We start from the raw sequence: 20,262 nt of genomic DNA, 5'->3' as shown, positions 1-20,262 counted from the left end.
TCTATGATTAACCCTTTTTGTATATTTATGGATATCACAACCATAATTTGTATTTATGGTATGACACCCCTTTGAATCTTCTTCTACTTTTATCTGTCAGTAAACTTGCACTAAATTGGTTTTGTTAAATCTCTGCCCCCTAATAATATGGCAAAAAACCCCAAACCTTCAATTTAAGGTTATTTATCAACCTTCAGAGCAGGGTTTATAGTAACCTTATAGTTATAGTTTCCAAATACCCTTACTGCACTACTCCCCCCACCCACTTGACCAATATAGGCTTGACCCACTCAGTCCAGGCTACTTTTGAAAGTATGCCTTCTCTTTATAGGGGCCCAATTCTGTACCTACCTTGGCCCACAGGCTATAAGGAACTGGCCAAGTTTTTTTAAACATGGCCTGGGCATTTTTACTTACCATTATCTTAGTTTTAATGTGTTTTAAGGTTCCTATGCCTTTTTTGAACACTTCAGAAACCAAGCTCAATATCCCTTCTAATTTGTGTTGGTTTCTGCAGGATCCTTTGAAAGGGTCTACAGCATCTTTACACAATTTCAGAGGAATCTCTTTTAACCATTCCCAACCCCAGACAGCAGGTCCCCCTTTTGCAATGTCATATATATAAGGACCTACCAAAATTGTGGCAGAAGTACACTACACAGTGGCTCCTTTAATCTTGCAGTTTTCCCAATGCATTCCCCCCTCTCCCCTGCTGTTCAGTCCTGATTGGTGGGGTGGTGAAAACCAGTTTTAAATATGGTGCAGTTTTTGCCTCCTGCCACTGATTGGCCAAAGGGCCCCCGTAGCCCTGCTGCTTGTTGCTGATCAGCCAGGAGGAAAAAACTACAGCTTATTTTAAATGGTGGTTTTTGCTTCCCCATAGATCAGAAGTGGCAAGCAGCGGGGCCCCTCCACCAATCAGCAGCAGGGGGCACACAGGGGAAACTAAGGGAGCCACCATGCAGTGTACTTCCACCGTGATTTTGGTAGGTTCCCATGTATATGTCTAAGAGGCACTGCTTATCATTATATTCTACAGGGACTAACATTACTCCCTTTGGCACAATTTTCTCTCCCATGCATTTTTAACAACACTGGGGTCTCCTTTAATTCCACACTTTTTTTTTTTTCAGAATGTGAGATAACAGACACTGTACAGCCTCTATCTATCTATCCATTTTAATGACTATTCCAAGCAACCCAGGGTGTCAACCAGATGGCTGATTTTTCACTCCTGTTTATACAAGATAGTCCCAGCCTTCATTGTTACTACCTGTATCACTACTGTCCCTATCTATTAAATATATCTAGTTATTCCCTTTCCTATCCCTTACTGAACGATCTTCTTTATTGCTCTTAGCATGGCATACTCCATGGATATTTCCTTTTCTATTACAATTTTAGCAATAGCATTCCTTAGACCAGCAATTACTTGGAGCACAAGACCATTTTCCATCAGACTGTCCATTTAGCACACATCAGAGTGCTTCCTGCCCTGGCTTGTCTATTGAATATTGATTAATTCATCCTTTCCTATTTCCACAGGCACCCCTGCAAACAATTCTATGGTGTCTTTTGCTCAAGTTTCCATAGCTATTCCAATCTCAACAGCATGTTTAAAGGCGAGGTCTTTCTCTGTTAAGAACTCCTTTTGTATGACTTCATTAAATAACCCACACACAAATCGCTTCTGAGGTCCTCATTAAGCATTAATCATTAAGTCCATTCTTAAAATTACAATGTTCTGACAATTTCTGTAATTCTGTTGCAAAAGAGGAAATAGATTCTCCTTCAAGTTGATTTTTCTTATGGGACCTGAACACTTCTGTGATAACCAATGGCTTGAGTGCCAGATGCTCTTGGAAATTTTTCATGAATTCCTTAAAGGTTTTGTTTTCTGACTTTTCTGGGGTGAGCAGGGTGCACAATTAAATAATTATTTTTCCTCCCACTAAACTCAGTTATACAGCTAACTGTTTCCACACGGTAATCTCATTTACTTCAAAAAACTGCTCCACCTGCTCTACATAAACAGGCCAGTCCTCCAAGATGCTATTCAGCAGCCTAAAAAGTTCCATTATAAGCAGCCGTTTTAGGTTCCCACCAATTTCACATAATCACAGTTAGAGCAGATTCTTCTTGCAGCTTTAATGCATGCCCTGCTTGTAGGATCCCATCCTTGTCATCACTTGTTATGTTGCCTCAGGGACTTCAGAAATAAATGACCCTAGCCACAAGAGTGGGAGAGAGTGCTGCCAGACTGGCAGATACAGAATATGTTTAAAGCACTAAGTAAAACTCTCAATGCATTAGCATGAGCCAATTCAATGGAAAGTAACACCAAGAAACTTAAGATTCACACATGCTGATTCATCACATTCACATCTCTCACACCTCCAAGTAGTGAGTTCTTGATTTCCTACTTATGGTGTAGCGAGACAAGTTGGCTTATACAATTTTCAGCAGCATTATAAAGACTGGCAGTGGCTATGCAGGCTGCTAAGCTTGATGGTTTGTGCACCAATGCCATAATGCAACCACTTCCTTGCACAGGTAGAGAGACCTGGCACCACTCTATCTGTTGATGTAAAACATCATGGTAGTGATATCCACCATAACCTGGACATGATACTCTGATGTGACAGAGAAAGGACATGTTACTTGCCATATTGCTCTCAGTGCTAGCACACTTACATGTTGTTTTGTTTTGTCTTGGGACCACAGACTCTGAACTCTAAGGTCCAAGTCTCTTGTATGCTTCCTAGAGCAGCAAAGGTGATAGAGGGTAGAGTGGTACTCCCTTAGGCTTCAGCCAGTAGGACACATGAAGCTCTAGCTCTAAATCAGGCAGTTGAGAGACCTGAGGAGCATTAGAATGAAAAATTTTGTACCCAGCTCTGTTTTCCTTTTGGCAGTCATTTTTTTCTAGTAAAGAGTAATTAAGGAAGAGAAAAAACATCAAGGAAAATAAACAGAAATATTTCATTCTTTTATACAAAATAAATGCTGTATATGCTATTTTATATGAGGCCCATGATTTACATCAACTTCTTACTAAGAAATCCCTTTGCCAAGGAGACAAACTCCAATCTGTGGAGCTTGATGAATGAAGTGATGGATGCTCACATGGCTGTTCTACAAATCTCTTTTTTTCTGTTTATATGTTATCACTGATTTTGTTGAAGTGCCTTTATCTCCCACTGGGCCCTAATGATGGCTCCTGCCTTAGCCAAGGAGCTCACCCTAAACTGTTCTCTCATGATGAGGGGACAACTGATTTAAATTTGAACAGACCCCTCTGCTGTCCAAATGGGTGGTCTTCCCTGTCCCAAGGATCAGAAGACAGCACAAATCCTTTAAACCAATGGTTCTCAAACTTTTTTTTTCCGCAGACCACTTGAAAATTGCTGAGGGTCTCAGCAGACCACTTAATAAACTTTTTTATGTTCTACAAATCAAAGCACACAACTTATATTTTAATATCAGTAGTCTTAACTTGTAAGTACAGATATTCTCGATTGTTCTGCAATCTTTCTGCAGACCACCTGAATGGATCTCGCAGACCAGTAGTGGTCCGTGGACCACAGTTTGAGAACCTCTGCTTTAAGCCATAATGGGTGTTGGACTAGATGTCTTACAAAGTTAATTAGTTTCCTAGATATAGAGGAACAGCTTTGCAGTCAGTTTTTGGAAAAGGCCAGCTGCACAAAAAAGTAACCAACACCCAAAAGTAGAGGACAATAACTCACAGGACTTCCCAGGGAATGCTTGGTAACTAGTGTCACTGAACTGGCACTGCTATCCACACATGATAATAACTGATTGACTAAGGGGACATTGGCTAATAAAATCTCTGTTTTTAAGAGTTAACTAGATGCTCTTTATTCTCTGCCACACTCAGGATATATCCCTTTTGGGGTAACATTGACTGCCAAAAAGTGTTAATCATTTTTTTCTAATATGATATTTTCTCCTAGCTAGAGATACTCTGGAGACCTACACACTTTGGCTAAAATGACACCAACAGGATGTTTGATCTCCTAGTAGATTCTGAATGTTTTATCTGAACTTTAAGTTCCTTTCGGATATGCCATATTATTTCTATAAAAACATCTTCCTAGATTGGAAAATGTAGCCCTTTAGCAGCAATCAAAAGCAGAGATTCCAAAAATCATGCTAACAGAATCAAGCTACTCATTGTCTACGTGCAGTCATATTCATTTTACAATAGCAATACAATAAGCCACACAATTAATATAAGAAGGAAAAAATATGAAACTGTGCAATATAGCCAGCCCAAGGCACATTTGGTAGGCTTGTTTTGACAACACTCTGACATGGTAACATGTTAGCTAATCCTGCAAATATGCCAGCCACTTGCTGGGAGGCAGCAGAAGCCTTACTCTGCTCAGCTAAGGTGAAGGGATTTTGGCAAAAGAGGGGCAGGTTCCTCTGCCACAGGACTTCTGTGAGATCAGATCCCACAGTGCCTTTAAGTCAGGGGTGGACAAAACGGCAGATCCAGCTGGTGGCTGGACTCCATTGCCCTGCAGCCCCTGACCACGTTGCTCCGGCCTGTTTTCATGGAGACCCAGGAGTGGCGGAGCCATGACAGCACAGGGCCTGGGTTTCCATGGAGTCCAACCCGAGCAGCACTGGCAGGGCGTGTGGCTGGGCGGGGAGCTGCTTTGGGGCCAGGATCTTGCAGCAGTGACAGCGTGGGCCAGAGCTGGGGCAGAGGTGTGATCTGCTGCTTGCACGCCCCGGACAGGGGTGTTCAGGCAGCGGATCGTGGTTTTGCCCCTACTACAGATCACACTGTCACCGTGCAATATCCCAACCCTGGAGCAGCTCCCTGCCCAGCCATACCCCCTGCCAGTGCTGGTCGGGCCAGTCTCCATGGAAATACTGGCCCCGGGCTGTCACAGCCCTGTAGCTCTTAGGGTCTCCATGGAAACCAGTCACAGTGATGTGGGGAGGGGCTGCTGAGAAACAGAGTCCACCGCAGGCCTGATCTGGTATGCGGGCTGGACTTTGCCTGTCCCTGCTTTAAATGAACATCTGTCAGTGGTCTTACTTTACAAATACAGAAACACAGAAATTATTCAAGGAAGAAGTGGTAGAATTATAACTGCATACAAATATTCTGACTCTCTCACTTTCTCTAAAAACTAAAAGGTACAGATATCACATTGTGTTTTGAACAAAGAGGTGAGTGTCCAACACTTATTTTGAACTCCATAAGCCATCACATGCCATTCTGATTCCAACTATGTATTTCTTTTGTAAATTTAATCTCATATTCCCACACTGTTACTTATAATCTAGCCAAGAATGAAATACTGTTATCATTATATGAGACAGTTACCACAGAAGCAAGCATAACCTCATTTTTTAATTGAAAATTCCGAAGAGGAGTGTGTAAATTAAATGTTTTACCTCTGATTTTTGGTACAAGGGTTAGGGTTACAAGGATCCTTGGAAATGCATGTTCCAAACTCAAACTGATAATCCTGGAGCCCAACACATCGAGCTATGCATGCACTTGGGTATGTGCGTCCATTTTGGCCACATACAGGAACAAACTGATCAGCACAGTTACATGGCAGACCTGTAAATACAATACACAGATTAGGAATATAGCTTGCTTACTTTAACTGGCAGAAAATGTTCAAATTATGAAGACCCCTGTGTTGAGGAGTTGGAGCAGTAATTGGGATTTAGAGGTCCAGGGTAAATTGTATATCATCTAATAGTAAGAAAGTCAGTTGATGATCTTTGTCATCAATCGAGTACAAAAATATAGTAAAAACAGGGTAAAAGTATGTTTCTGAGCAAGCTGCAAAAAGAGCAGGAACTAGTCTTTTTTATGTTACTTTTAGGACATATCCAGATGAGTGCACACATGCATTCATTTTCCCAGGGACAAACAGCAGCAGCACATAGTTATGCCACTGCTACTCATCCCCGGGGAACACCCCTGCACATGCACCCTGGCACGTGACAAAATGCCCCAGCTGGGACAGGGAAGGCTGAGGCCAGCATCTGAGCTGGCCCCAGCAGCCTTACCTGGGATCCTGGGGGCCTTCTGGGGCTGTAGAGGTGGCAATCTGAGTGTGTGGAGCCTGGCCAGCAGCCGAGCATGGCTCTGGACAGCCAGGCTCCAGTTTCTGGTGGCACATGCTACCACCATGTGCACAACCCCGCTTTTTTCTAGCACAGGTTTGTTTGACACCAGGATCTCCGAGTGTCAAAATAAGCCACTGTGATGCAAATTAGTAGTGTGGTGAATGTCTGCATGTGTGCGCTTGTTTGTGATGCGCCCTTCAAGCACAAATGAATAATGAAATTAACCCTTCTGTATTTTGGAGAGAGTTACCTGTAAATACGCGACGTTCGTCGTCTGAACTATGTTCATTTAGACACTGACGAGTGGAACATATCAAGCTCCCAGCAAAACAAGAACAGACATTACAATCTATATTAAAGGAAGTTCCGTGGCCTTAAAATAAAAGAAGTTAAGTAAGTACATATGTGAACACATGCCAAAAAGACATTGCTTAAGACTAGATGCCTGCATATTTTCAATGGTTAACATTATAGAATTCAATGACAAATTGTTTCCATTTTCTCTCATATTCATAAAACTTTCTGAAGTGTTTTTCTTCAGAACAGAAATGCTTTTTTTTTCAAATGTTTGTTTTATTTGTTTTTTTGTTTTGGATCTCTTGGCGAAAACTAGCATGAATGTTCACTTCCACTTGGGATTCCCAAAGAAATGGCCTGCTAGCCAAATAGAGCAGGATATAGGGAACAAAATTGTGGGCCTCATGTTAAAAGTATAAAACATGGCATGACAAGGGACCTTCATGCCCTGAATTATTTAAGATTTGGAGTCAGTTCAAAATGATACAGGCATGACCATATTGATACAATATGATGATCTTAAATATGAATTTAAATTGAATTTCCAGATAAGGGTCAATCATTTAAAACTACGGGTGGGTTTTTAAAAAAAAAACAAACAAAAAAAGTTTGCCCTATTAACTGAATTAGCAATGAATAAAATCAATAAATACTGTAAGTTTTTATGGCTATGGTAAACTTTGAATGCTGCTTCTTAAAACCATCATCATGTATGCTTCACTTACCCTGCTGTTCCCTTTTCTTTGTAACTTGGAAAACAGGAGTATCAAATTCATCTAGCAAATCTGCAGGCTAGACTGGACTCAGACCAGCCTCCACATGCCAGATCCAGCATGTGCCCTGGAGTGGCTGGAGGGGGAGCCACATGCAGCACACATCCCAGACCAGCCACTTAGGAGTGCAGTGCACACAGCCAATACCATAGCAAGGGGGTGCCGAGCAGGGCAACTGCCCCAGGTACAAAGGAGCACCAACAGGTGCTGCCCAGCCAGGGCAGGGTGCGGGACAGAGCTGCAAGTGGATTATTTGCAGGGAGGGGCGGGGGGAGAAAGAGTGGCTTCCACTGCTGTGTGCACTCTCGTGCAAGCATGGAGCAGCATGTGCCGCCCACATCTGTGCGTGGGGCAAGGGTGGGCTGCTGCTGCAGGCTTGCCCCAGGCACAAATATTTCCCTCCTACAGTACTGCACAGTGCCTACTCCAGCATGCGTCTGCTTCATGCTGGATCCAGCATGCGTCTGCTTCATGCTGGATCCAGCATGCGTCTGCTTCATGCTGGATCCAGCATGCGTCTGCTTCATGCTGGATCCAGCATGCGTCTGCTTCATGCTGGATCCAGCATGCGTCTGCTTCATGCTGGATCCAGCATGCGTCTGCTTCATGCTGGATCCAGCATGCGTCTCAGAGTGCCCAGAACAGGTGCCTGCTCTGGCCACTCCAGGACCATGCAGCACACAGTGCCTGCTGGATTTTCCACATAAAAGATCCTTGGGTATATGGCCATGGTCCATCCTCTGCATATGACCAAGCCACTGAAATCAACGTTGACTAAGAGGATAGCGAATGCTCAGAATGTTGGCACATTCCAAGACCTCAGCATAGGCAACTTTGTCCCACCAGGAAATTCCTAAAATGCAGTAAAGAACGTAAGTGAAAGCTGTTGAAGAGTTTTTCTTGAATAGAGTATGTCTTGGTAGGCATTCACTGCTGTATAAAAGAGCATTGACACAAGCGTGATATACTTTGACCTTGGTCTTAACAGTCAGTTTGTTGTTGTTCCACACTTGCTTGTTCAGCATGCTCATGCTACCTGATGGTGTGCCAATATAGGTATTCAAGTTCAACCTCAAGTGACACATTCTTGATAACAATGGAACCAAGGCATTTACTTGCATCCAATACATGTTCATCTGTTGTGATCTCTGGCAGTGAATCAATGTTCTGGCCCATAACTCTAGCCTTTTTGATTCTGACTGCAAGACCACACTCTTGGTAGGCACGAGCGATGCAACTGATGAGACTTTAAAAGTCACTCTTTGAGGGATATTAATGCAACATCATAGGCAAACAACAGCTCAAGAATTAAAACTTTCCAACTTTAGCCTTTGCTTAAAAGCATGTGAGGTTGAATTATTTACATACAAGCTCAGATGAGAAACTGATTCCTTCAGTAGCAGACCCAGAAGTGTACGCCAGAAGAAACCAGAAGAAAATCCCGAACAGGGTTGGGGCAAGAACAATTGCACTGCTTGACTCTGCTTCAAATCTCAAAAGCCTCAGACACTGATCCATCATAACTGACCGTGCCCTGCATTCCATCATGGGAAGAGCAGATTATATTGAGTTCTGGCAGACAGCCAATCTTTTCCAATAACTTGAAGAGGGGCTTTTCTGCTGAGAAGGTTGTAGGTCTTGGTCAGGTCAATGATGGAGGCATAGAGAAATCTCCATTGTTCCCTACATTTCTCTTGTATTTGTCAGAATGAGAAGATCATAAGATGATGGATGTACTAGGTCTGAAGCTGCACTGTGACTCAGGATAAACACAGGCCAGCAAGGATCTGAAGTCTTTTGACCATTACCAAGTGATGATCTTTCCAACAGAACTTAATACTGAAATACCAGGATAGTTACTGCAGTTGCTGTGGTTGCCTTTATTCTTGTACAAAGTGACTATATTGGCATCTCACATATCTAATGGCACTGTCCCCGTTTGTCCAGCAGTGAGCAAGAAGATCATATAGATGAGAAAGCAGCATAGGTTTTCCACACTTGATCACTTCCATTGGAATGCCATCTTTTCCAAGGGTCTTAACACTGGCCAGATTGTCCATGTCCCGACTCAAGTCTTCAACAGGAGGAATATCATCAAGCTCTTCAAAGACAGATAGATAACTCAATAGAATTAAGGGCTGCATTACTGACACTTTCCCTTGGATTAAATTAAAGCTAATGTTCAACCCGTCTGTCCATCTGTTGTTTTCAGTCTGTCATGACTTCTCCTGATGCTGTCTTTAACAGAACTGACTTCTTTGCAGTTGGACCTATCACCTTCCTGATTGCCTCATGCTTCCAGTGTCAAGTATAGATTGAATTTTTTCAATTACAGCCAATAATCATTGGTGCAGCATCTTGAGACATGCTGGACATTCTTTACTTTCCTCAGTTCCCTCAAAGTCCCATTTGAAGCATTCTTCTTGTGAGTTAACATAGTAGTTTGTTTGACCTTGATAAATGGAATCAATTCATGTGAATGCACTTCAAACCAATCCCGGTTTCTTCTGACCTGTTTGCCAAATAGAGAGTCAGCAGTGACATAAATCATTTTTTCAAGGCTTCCCCATTTCTCTTCTGTAGTTTCACACAAAGGGCAGCTCTGACAGAATCCTCCAGAGCTTCCATAAACTGCAAGGTTTTCTGATGATCAGATAAATTGGTGATGTTAATGCACAGCAAACACTGATACTTAGAGCAGAAGCTTTTCTTTGGTTTCAGTTTGATCTTAGGTGATCACAAATGAGTGATCAGTGTCACAGTCAGCATTATGGTAGCTACAAGTAAGGAGGATATTACTGAGATTGGACTGCCTAGTGATGAAGAGGTTCAATTGGTGCCAGTGTTCAGATCTTGGGTGCCTCCTGGATACCTTATGGCACAGCTTTGTTTGAAGGAATAAGTTGGTGATTGTAACAGGAGGCCAAACTGAGTAAGTGAGGTGAGACTATGGAGAGCACCATGAGGACCACTCTAAGGCTCTGGACACAGCCTCTCTATGTACTATAACACTTATATCAAGGAGTGGCAGGAGAGATAACAAAATCTGTAGAACTGGAGTTGGGGGCAGGATTAATTTGCTACTAGGAGTGTGTGAAGTGGACCCTGTTCAATTTGAATTCAGCCCAAATGGGGGACAGTGATTCGATTAATTGATTCGGATCACTGTCCCCGATTCGATTAGGTTTAATCCAAATCTGAAGATTCGATGCTGATTCGGAGGATCAACGATTTGGACATAGACACAGCTTTAAAAGTTTTTTCTACATACCTCCATGTGCTTGGCAGCAAACCCAGAAGTGGACTGAAAATACTTTTGGTCCACTTCTGGGTCTGCTGGAGAGCACGCTGGGGGGCCCCCCCTCACCCGTTGACTCAGTGATTGGCCGTGAGGGGAACCCGGGTGCCCCCCCCCCCCCCCCCCCGGAGGCACCTGTCGCTGAGCTGGAGAGATCCGGGGGTGGGGGGGAGCAGTGTGTTCCCTGGCATTCTCAGAATTGGACCAGAAGTGCTTCTGGTCCACTTCTGGGTCTGCTGCCGAGCATGCTGGGGAGCCCGCCACACTTCTGTGGGATGCTCCATGCACCCCAGCATCACAGCATTCATGAGCCGCCTGCTACCTAGAGGTATGTAGAAAAACATTTAAAGCTGTGTCTAGGTCCAAATCTCTGAATCTTTCCGAATTGATTCGATTCGTAGAAATTAAAGGATCCTCCAATTCGATTTGGATTCAGCCACCAAAATCGGGCTGAATCGAATCAGGGACTGAAGCTTCACACAGCCCTAAGGGGTAATGAAGCCATCTTCAGGGCCAGCCCTGTCACCATGATGCACTAGTTATGATAGGAGCAGAATTCCAACAGCTTTTGCCCCTTAACATCCATACATTCCGTGTTATGTGAGCTCAGGCAAATTGGCCAGGATTCATATTCTTTAAGAGTAAAGTGTTGAAGCACAGGTACCTACTAAAGTGACTTGTCTTCTGAAGTATAAAGACAAAGTGTAAGAATCCTTTCAGAACCATTAAATGGATTCTTGATCATTTTGAGATTATTTCTAACAACAAAGCCTACGCCATGTTTACATGCATCTTCAGGAGCTTTCCTTTGCCAGAAAAGTGTGTAGTATTTTTCTCTTAAGGAGCCATCCAAGGCTAGGTGTGTTTCTTGCAGCATTGCAATATCAATGTTCAACCTACTTAATTCTATATGCATCTCTGCTGTCTTACAAGCATCACAGATATTTACAAAATTGTCAGTCAGTCTAGTACGTATGGTCCTAACATTCCATGTTAAAATGCAAAGTATCGATTTGCTCTTTTTCTTTTTGTTTGGTGCAATGATGCAATCTGTTTTTCGAGTTTGCTCTTAGCTCCAAGCATGTACTGAAGTAGGCAAACCATGGTGGATCAGCACCTAGCTGGTTGGAGGCTGCCAATCTTTAGGCAGGCAATAGCTGATCCATGAGCTATAGTACTCTCTCCCACAGGCAGAATCAACCTGTAGTGTTCTTCTCTTCACTAAACAAGCTGGACTTAACACTCATAACTGCTTCCTCCTGTGTTGAATCCCTGCTTGAAAAGTGAAGTGAAGCTGGAGTGACCACTCCAGGGCTCAAAGGCCTGGGCAGTGTATATGGAGACAGTGGGTTGTCCATAAATCAGCATCCCCCCTCTTGGCCTTGCTGGTTTAATCCAAAAGGAAAGGCAGACCCCAATAAGCTTGGAACTAGCTTGGCTGCAGGAGCTGCCAGAGAAAAGTTCATCCATTTGTCTGTTTATCATGGATCCACTCCTAGACCAGCTACCAACCAGGGTTAAAGAGCCCAGTCTACCCTGTCATAGAATGGACTTAAGTACCACAAATTTTTGGCAACATTTCCTCCACCAAGGGTAAGAGTAAGACTTCCTTTTAAGGCGGTCCTCTTCCCAAAGCTATTGGCACCCTAGAGGTTGCCAGGGTATTTAACTACCACCTAGCACTCAGCATTAACAGTTGCAAATGCCATATTTACTCAATTCTAAGATGAGATTCCCCCTCACTTAACATGGGGGAGAAAGCCCCTTGCCTTAGAATCATTTCTGAGGGTGATGGGAGGGTAGGCAGTTGGCATGGTTCAGACTCCAGCCCCTACTTGGGGTCTGTGTAGCCTGCTTCCCCCCCCCCGCCCCCACCCCAGAGCCTATGTACCCTGCCACCTCCCACCTGAAGCTTCTTACCCCCATCTCCCCTCCCCATATAGCCTCTACTCTTCTACCTGCCCCTCTCCCTCCCCCCCCCTTACCCTTGCTCCAAGCTGACAGGCTCCATGCACACTTTAGCCTGGAGCACTGAGCACACCCCCAGCCCAGCCCTGTGGCAGCAATGTGCATCCTGCACAGCTGCTATGGGGCTGGCCTAGGGCTGTGCTCACTGGACCAAGATATAACAGGGAGGGAGCCTGCTGGCATGGAAAAAAGGAAAGGGGGAGCAGACGGGGGAAGTGGTGGAAGGGTAGTGAAGAGCATAGGCTGGGGGAAAGAGGGTGGGCCTCCTGAGACTGCAGGGGGCAGGCAGAAGGCAGAGATGGCAGGCATAAGCAGGGGGCAAGCTTTTTGACCCCCCCCCCAGCTGACTCCCTGCAGTGGTGGGAGAGACAAATTAAGGATGACCCTCCAATTAGATTCTAGACATGGAAAATTATAACAAACGTATAAATTTTAGAAGTGCACCAATATATTGGTCCGATATCAGATCGGTACCAATATAAAAAAAACTGGCTTAATGCCAAACCTCCACCCACACGCCAGGAAGAACCGGGGCTGCACCGGCCAGCTGGTCGTAGCACCGCTGGGAGCAGAGCGGCAGCAAAACTTGGGGTGGATGCAGCATCCTCCCAGTGCCCCCCCCGTGCCCTCCTGGGGTGCAAGCAGTGGCGGGAGCCACTCCCCCTCCCCCCCCCCAAGTCGCAGCTTTGCACCCCCATCCCGCCTGGGCAGCACCTACCCCTGCCCCCTCCCTGTGGGGGTCATTGATCTGCACCCCTCAATGCCTCTTCCCTCCCCCCTCCCCTTCCACCACACCAGACTTACCAGCTGGAGGCAGCTGTATTGGGAATTAGATCAGTATCGGCCAATATGCCTCCTTAAATATCAGCAAGAAGTATCAGCCCCAAAAATCTCTCAGTGTACCCCTAATAAACTTTCCATGTACAGTATAGAATCTAATTAGTGTGTGGGGGGGGGCTCTCCTTAAATTAGTCTTAGATTCAAGTAAATATAGTAGTACCATCTACTGTAAATAATGGAAGCAGGCAAACCTGACCTAACTTGGACCGTTCCAAAGGATCATAGGAAACTAACACTGAAAGGGACATCACAAGGTCACCTACACCAGCCCCCTGCTCAAGGCACAATTGTCTGGGATGGTTTGGTCAGAGTCAAGAGTCCATCTAACTTGCTCTTGAACACTTCCAAGGCTGTAGAGTCCACAACTTCTCTAAGTAACCTGTTCTTAATTTTGACCACCCTCCTGGCCAGAAAGTTCTTCCTAATCCCAAACCTAAGTTTCTTCTGCTGCAATCTGAGATCATTGTTCCTAGTAGTCACATTCCTTAAAGCCACAGTGAGAAGTCTATCACCATCCTCATTATAATTCCCCTCAGGTATTTAAAGACCCTAATCAAATTCCCCTCAGACTTCTCTTCTTCAGACAAAATAATCCTAGTTCTTTCAGCCCTGCCTCAGATTCTGCCTCTAATAATTTTTGTTGTTCTCCACTGGACTTTCCAATCTGTCTACATCTTTCTTGAAGTGTAGAGATCAAAACTTGACACAGTACTCCTGAAGAGGTCTCACCAGTGCTGAAGAGAAAGAGGAAGAATCATTTCCTTCGATTTGCAAGACACACTTCTGTTAGACAACCAAGTAAGCCCTCCCCCACCCCCACCCAGCAAGTATTGGTTCTTATCAATTTATGGTCCACTATAAATCTTCAGGTCCTTTGCTGCAGTACTGCAGCCTAGTCAAGCATTCCCCAGTCTGAATTTATGCATGCAATTATTCCATCCCAAGTGCGGGACTTTGCACTTGTCCATGTTCAATTTCATCTGGTTGACTGCAAACCATTTCTCCAGTTTATTCAGGTGATTCTGGATTCTAGCCCTACCCTCCACGGTATTTGCAACTGCACTCATCTTGGTGGCATCTGTAAATTTACTAAGCATGTTCTCAATCTCATTGTCCAAATCATTAATGAAGATGCAGAATAATACCAGACCCAGGACAGACCCCTGAGGAACACCACTTGATACCTCCACCCAACTAGACATTGAGCCATTGATGTCCACTCATTCAGTGTGATGATTCAACTAGTTATGCACCCACCTTACAGTACTTCTATCTAGTCTATATTCTTTCACTTGTTAATGTGAACATAGGGATGTTGAAGTGTCCATGCTTGCTGCCCCAACTACGCCTCTTAGGAGCTTAGGGCCCGGGCCCAACCACCCTCAGGGTTCCCTCTCAATTTCCAGTTCTTGTCTGCCTAGGCTTTCTCCTTGATCTGTCCCTAGCCTTGCCCTACTTCCCTCTAGGTCCCTAATTTGCCCCTACCTACTAAGTGATCTTGAACCTTGTTTGTTTAGTAGCCTACCTGAAAAACCACGTAATAAAGAGGTTGCAATAGCTAGATGTACAAACATAGTTTTTAGAAACAAGTCTTCAAAGTTTTCAGTGCCTACAAGAAAACATATCAATTACGTGTTTATTCACTGCTAATTCAGGTAACATGACAAATGTTTTTATAAAACTAAGTTTCAAATATAAACCATGGTATGAACATTCCGTTTCTTGGGGGAAATACTCATAAGATATCATTATGCTACAAAAACGACACTATACAGAATCATCTTGAATTGGCTCCCTATCAGTCAGGACACCTGATCTAATAGTGCATGGCACTTTATAATGACCATGCATAACAGAAGACTATTCATTATGAAGATGAATAGCTTAAGGGAGATTGATATGTGTGTGCACAGCTCTCAAGTCTGGTTTCTTCAAAAATGTATCAGTTTGTATAACTTATGGCTCTCTTCAAGTAAGGCTTTCCTGGGCCATAACCAGCTCTAGTGTTCTGTTTTTTCTTTTACTCCCCAGAGCGTACTTCTACAATTTTTACTACTCAAACAGAGAATCCAGGCCAGAGTACATGTTAAAATACAACCACACTAATATACACGGACCAAATGACTGAACACACTGTGGCTTCATCTTGCTCACTGCCCTGGCTCCAGGGTCCCGCTTGCCACCCTGCCCCAGCCCCTGCACCACTCCCTCCCTTATTGTGGATGCCTCAATCTGGCCCCTCCAATACCCCTTCCCCTCCACAGACTTACCTGTAGGGTGTTGCTCTCCATGCTGCCCAGCTGCACTCCTGGCCACATGCCAGGATACAGTATGACCAAATGACTGAAATAAGCTACTAACAGAAAGAGTATCTACATGGGTGTTTATACCTATTCAAAATCAGTTTAAATACTAATTTAAGTTCTTTGTAGATGAGACCCCTACACACACACACACACACACACACACACACACACACAGAGGTGCACTGCTATATCGGTGCCATATCCAATCAACACTGATAAAAGGAAAATTAACGTTAGCGGCTATCGGCTTTTTTTTGGCCAAAGTAGCCAATAATGTACTGATAAGTATAATATGCCTTCTGGCCAGGACCCTTAGATGTCACGTGCAAGTGCGAGCCACAGCATGCATGTGGCCAGGAGTGCAGCTGGGCAGCATGGAGAGCAACACCCTACAGGTAAGTCTGTGGAGGGGAAGAGGTATTGGGGAGGGGGCAGATTGAGGCGTCCACAATAAGGGAGGGAGTGGCGCAGGGGCTGGGTGGCAAGTGGGACCCTGGGGCCAGGGCGGTGAGCAAGATGAAGTCACAGGCAGCTCATCCAGGGCATCAGTGTCCTGGCCCTTAAAAATGGTGGTGGGTGCTTGAACGAAAGCTCTAAGAATGAGAGTGTGTGTATATACAAACACACACACACACACACACACACACACACACACACACACACACACACACACGAATGAACCTTAACTTTTGCCTTTCCTGATTTGTTTACTTGTTTGCAACCTTTCAATGACTTAGTTTTACAGTATTAAACGTGTAATCTCTCTCAAACTGTATCCTTTTATTGGCCCTCATCCAGCAAATACTTCATACACAGCATAATCTTTACTATCATGAGTAACCTCTTGTGAGTTCCATATAAAAATGCATGATAAAAAACAAATTAAACATTAAGAATAAGCTCTTCTGGCCTTTAAGAAAGAAAACTTAAATTGTCATATTATATAAAAGCATTGCAAATGCTCTACAAGTAGATTTTACCACTAATTTGATTTACCATCTATTTGATTCTATCAAACCAACAAAACATATAGAGGGACACTGCTGAATTAAATTCACCCATTTATAAGCATCAATGAAATGATGAAATCCATAGAAATGCAGTGCTTATAGATACAGCACTGAAATTAAAAATGCCATTTATTACATATTAGAGTACCCTAACTAAATGTGCAGAGAGCATTTTCTTTACAGAAATCCCATGAAAACACTTAATGAAGAATATACTGTTCAAACACAACACTATTACAGAGATGGTACCAGGGGAATAATTTCATTGTGCACAGTGCAATCCCACCAATTCTGTAGGGAAAACTTAGATCTAAGTCAGGATTACCTGAGGTAGTCATTTATGCTCTTGTGCAGTACGCTATACACGCACTCACTTGGATGTGTTCCAAGTGAACTGACTGAATGGAGACCCCTTGGCAGTATCATTCCTTTAAATCCATGCTACCCAAGAACTTGAAATGGCTAAAATATAAAACAGTGCAGTGCTGAGGGCACCATGTCTCCTTCCAGATGGCCTCTGTCACCATAAACCCTCCCAATATGTAACAATGGGTACACAGTCATTTATAGTCCAGTACTTACTTTTCCTTTCTCCTCCAACAATGCATGATTTTTGGAGGTCAACACAATGCATTTCCACACAGTTTTCTAGAAGTCCACTATGTCCACACATACAAATTTTGTAGCAGCCAACATCTACCGCTGATGATGGAACCTGAATAAGTGTACCTTGACGTACAATAAAATCTGAAGCTTCTCCCAACTTGCAACCTATACACACAAAAGGGAATCTGACTCAATAAGAGGGAGTTTCATAAATGTTTAGGCATAATAAAGATGCATAAAGAATTGTTGATGTTGGGGGAAAAAATTACCTCTAAATTTATGCAAACAATATGTACCTCTAAATTTTTACAAAAATGAAAGGTAGATTTTGGAAGCAGTGGAGTATCATTTTACCATCACAAAGTGGTTCTCTGTCAGTAAAGACATGGGTCAAATCCATACTCTTACCTTTAGGTTAGAATTAGCCATTTTTATTTCCAAAATCAATCATACATAGCAGAAACGTCAAGAATTTGCCCATAAAAATTCTGATGTCCATGCATAAATACTATTTTTGTATGAAAACACCAAAAAGAAAATTGGTAACTCCATACCTCTCAAATCTGCTCTTCTAATTTCCCCATGATCCTCTGGCAGAATACGTAATCATGACATTTCAGTTGGGCAAGCACCTATATTTTATTCAAGACTGGCAGCAATGTTCAAGTCTTTCTTTTCCCTTGCCCGCACTTCATTATTTGTATGCATATTGGGGAGACTGAGGAATTCATTATGTGAATATTGTAAAAAAATAAAAAAAGAAACAGAAGGGGAAGAGGAAGAGAAGGAAAATCAGTACTTACATGGAGAAAAAGACAGGTGATAAAAAAAACCAGAGGAAGGATTAATAAGTAGGAGGAAGACAGAGTGAAAAGAACAGGAAATTAAAGTTTTGCGTTTCCCCCTCTAAATATATTTAAAGTGATTATGATTATTAATAAGTATTTAAAAAATAAAAGTCCAAGACAGGTGTTAAGCCACATTTCAAACTTTAGAGAATTCTCTGAAACACAATTTCTGTCTTCATTTGCTATGAGTTTGCATGTTTCTGGATCAGATATTTTGAATCCACCTTTTACAAGAAAACCCAGGGCCACGCCATCTTAAATGTAGTGGTATGCAACTTTTTAGCCCGTAGAACAAACATTATTTCAAAACGAGCACAGGTTCACAAAATTTGAATTATTTCCATAGGCTCAGGGAGAACCAATTGAGAACCTACACCTGCTCTTTCCAGCAGAGATGCAGGAAAGAGCCAGAAAGCTACCATCTACTACCTCTCTTCTCCTTTACGATGGAGCAGATGGTATTTGGGGGAGCTGCAGAATAGCTGCAGGAGTAAAGGAACAGATTATAAAGAAATAGCAGTGATTATATATGGTCTTAGGACTGACAAGGTTTGATGGTCACTGGCACCTGCAAGCTTAAAGAGTTTGGCTAGAAAATCATCCTTCTGTGTAATTAGGTATTTTATCACCTATGAGTGCAGCCTTATCTTTCAGATTAAAATCTCACTATCATTCATCCATTTCTTTGCTGATATTAAGGGTGCATGTCAAATCAATTCAGAATTTGGAAATGATGCAGAAGACAAATCTGCAGGATGAACTGGATATTTTATAGATAGCATGCGAGTCCTAAACTCAAGGACCTGTACTGGTGACATGTGCACCTCTAATCAGATTTGATAATGTTGGTTTTCACGCACAGAGCCCCATGCATTCTCGGACAAACTTTCTTGCAATACCATCTCTCACAGTCAATGAAAACAATAATGCTAGAATGCCCACAATATGATGGATGAGATAACTGGTTAAGCACTTGTTGAGAATATACTCCTTGGGCTGTCAGGGCTCCTTTCACTCCAGGCCCGAAAAAGCCTTTATTTGGGACTCCCAGGGTATTTTCCTGGGTCTATTTGTTTCACCATCCTTTTGAAAGGTAGTAAGGAGGTGGTACAGATGAGTGTACAGAGATAGTTATATTTGGTTACGTCCTGGTGTTTGATTAAGAGACACTTACAGGATGCTGTTTTTCCCATTCTAAATAATTGACAGAATTCAGAGAACCTGTAAAAGAATATTTTTATTTATTCTAAACCAAAGTAAAGCCAGGGTTCTGGTTTCCTAAACACACACAGAATAGCTAATAGCTGGGGGAGGGAGGGAGGGAAGGAAGGGAGGTGGGGAAGGGAGGGATTGGGGCTGGGACAAGCTGCCCAGCCGGGGTGGGGGGGAGGGGATGTGGGTGCGGCAGCGCTTGGAGCAGGGGCTCTGTCCTGCTGCCACTTACCTAGCTGGGGCGGGGAGGGGCAGGATGCGGACACGGCTCACTCCAGGCAGTAGGGGGCAAGTGGCAGCAGGGCACAGCCCCCACTCACAGCACTGCTGCACCACTATCTCGCGCCCTCCCCACTGCCTGGCAAGTGGTAGGAGGGCAGGGCCCCTGCTCCCAGGGCCAATATGGGCATGGCAGCACTGGGAGCAGGGGCTATGCCCTGCTGCCACCTAGAGCGAGCCACACCTGCATCACACCCCCCTGCATGCCGGCTGGGCAAGCAGCAGCAGGCAGAGCCCCTGTGACTCCCTCTGCTGGGGCAGAGGCAGGCACAGCCGGGGGAGCCGTGGGAGAAGTCCCCATGGCTGCCCTGCCCGTACCCACCCCGTGCCCAGCCCAGCCTCCCAGCACTAAAAAACAAAAACAGAAAAAAAAAGTCCCCCACTCACTAGCTGCCGGAGCAGCGACTGGGGCCTCTGGGCACTCATGGCAGAGCCCCCCTGTGCAGCGTGGGGCAGTGGGGATTGCCCCCCGCTTGGCACCCATGTGGCAGCTGTCACATCGCGCGGGTGCAGCATGGCTTGGCAGGGTGCTGTGCACTGCCTGGGAGCCGTGGCAGCTCCAGCAGTCACCCAGAGCCCGGCAGCGCTCAGCCCCAGCTCCCAGGCAGAGCGCTGCACCCAGCCAAGCCATGCTGCATCCACGCCTTGGGGCAGCTGCAGCACAGGTGCCTAGCCCGGGGGTGTAATCCCTGCTGC

General features: G+C 44.2%; 1 protein-coding gene across 3 annotated transcripts in view; it reads right to left on the bottom strand.

Moving 5' to 3' along the window:
* The window catches only part of RECK (reversion inducing cysteine rich protein with kazal motifs), a 114,877-nt gene that overhangs the window by 23,654 nt on the left and 70,961 nt on the right, over window positions 1–20,262 (bottom strand). For all 3 annotated transcript variants that reach the window (XM_059728549.1, XM_014602959.3, XM_059728548.1), the window contains 3 exons: window positions 17,204–17,392; window positions 6,380–6,502; window positions 5,440–5,611 (listed from right to left, as the gene is read on the bottom strand). In XM_059728549.1, coding sequence (XP_059584532.1) covers window positions 5,440–5,611; window positions 6,380–6,502; window positions 17,204–17,392 — 484 coding nt within the window. The remainder of the gene's footprint in view (window positions 1–5,439; window positions 5,612–6,379; window positions 6,503–17,203; window positions 17,393–20,262) is intronic.

Source organism: Alligator mississippiensis, chromosome 5 (genome assembly GCF_030867095.1).
Source record: "Alligator mississippiensis isolate rAllMis1 chromosome 5, rAllMis1, whole genome shotgun sequence".
In the NCBI taxonomy this organism is placed as follows: domain Eukaryota; kingdom Metazoa; phylum Chordata; order Crocodylia; family Alligatoridae; genus Alligator; species Alligator mississippiensis.
The sequence above is the reverse complement of the archived record's forward strand: the minus strand, read 5'-3'. Positions and strand labels throughout refer to the sequence as shown.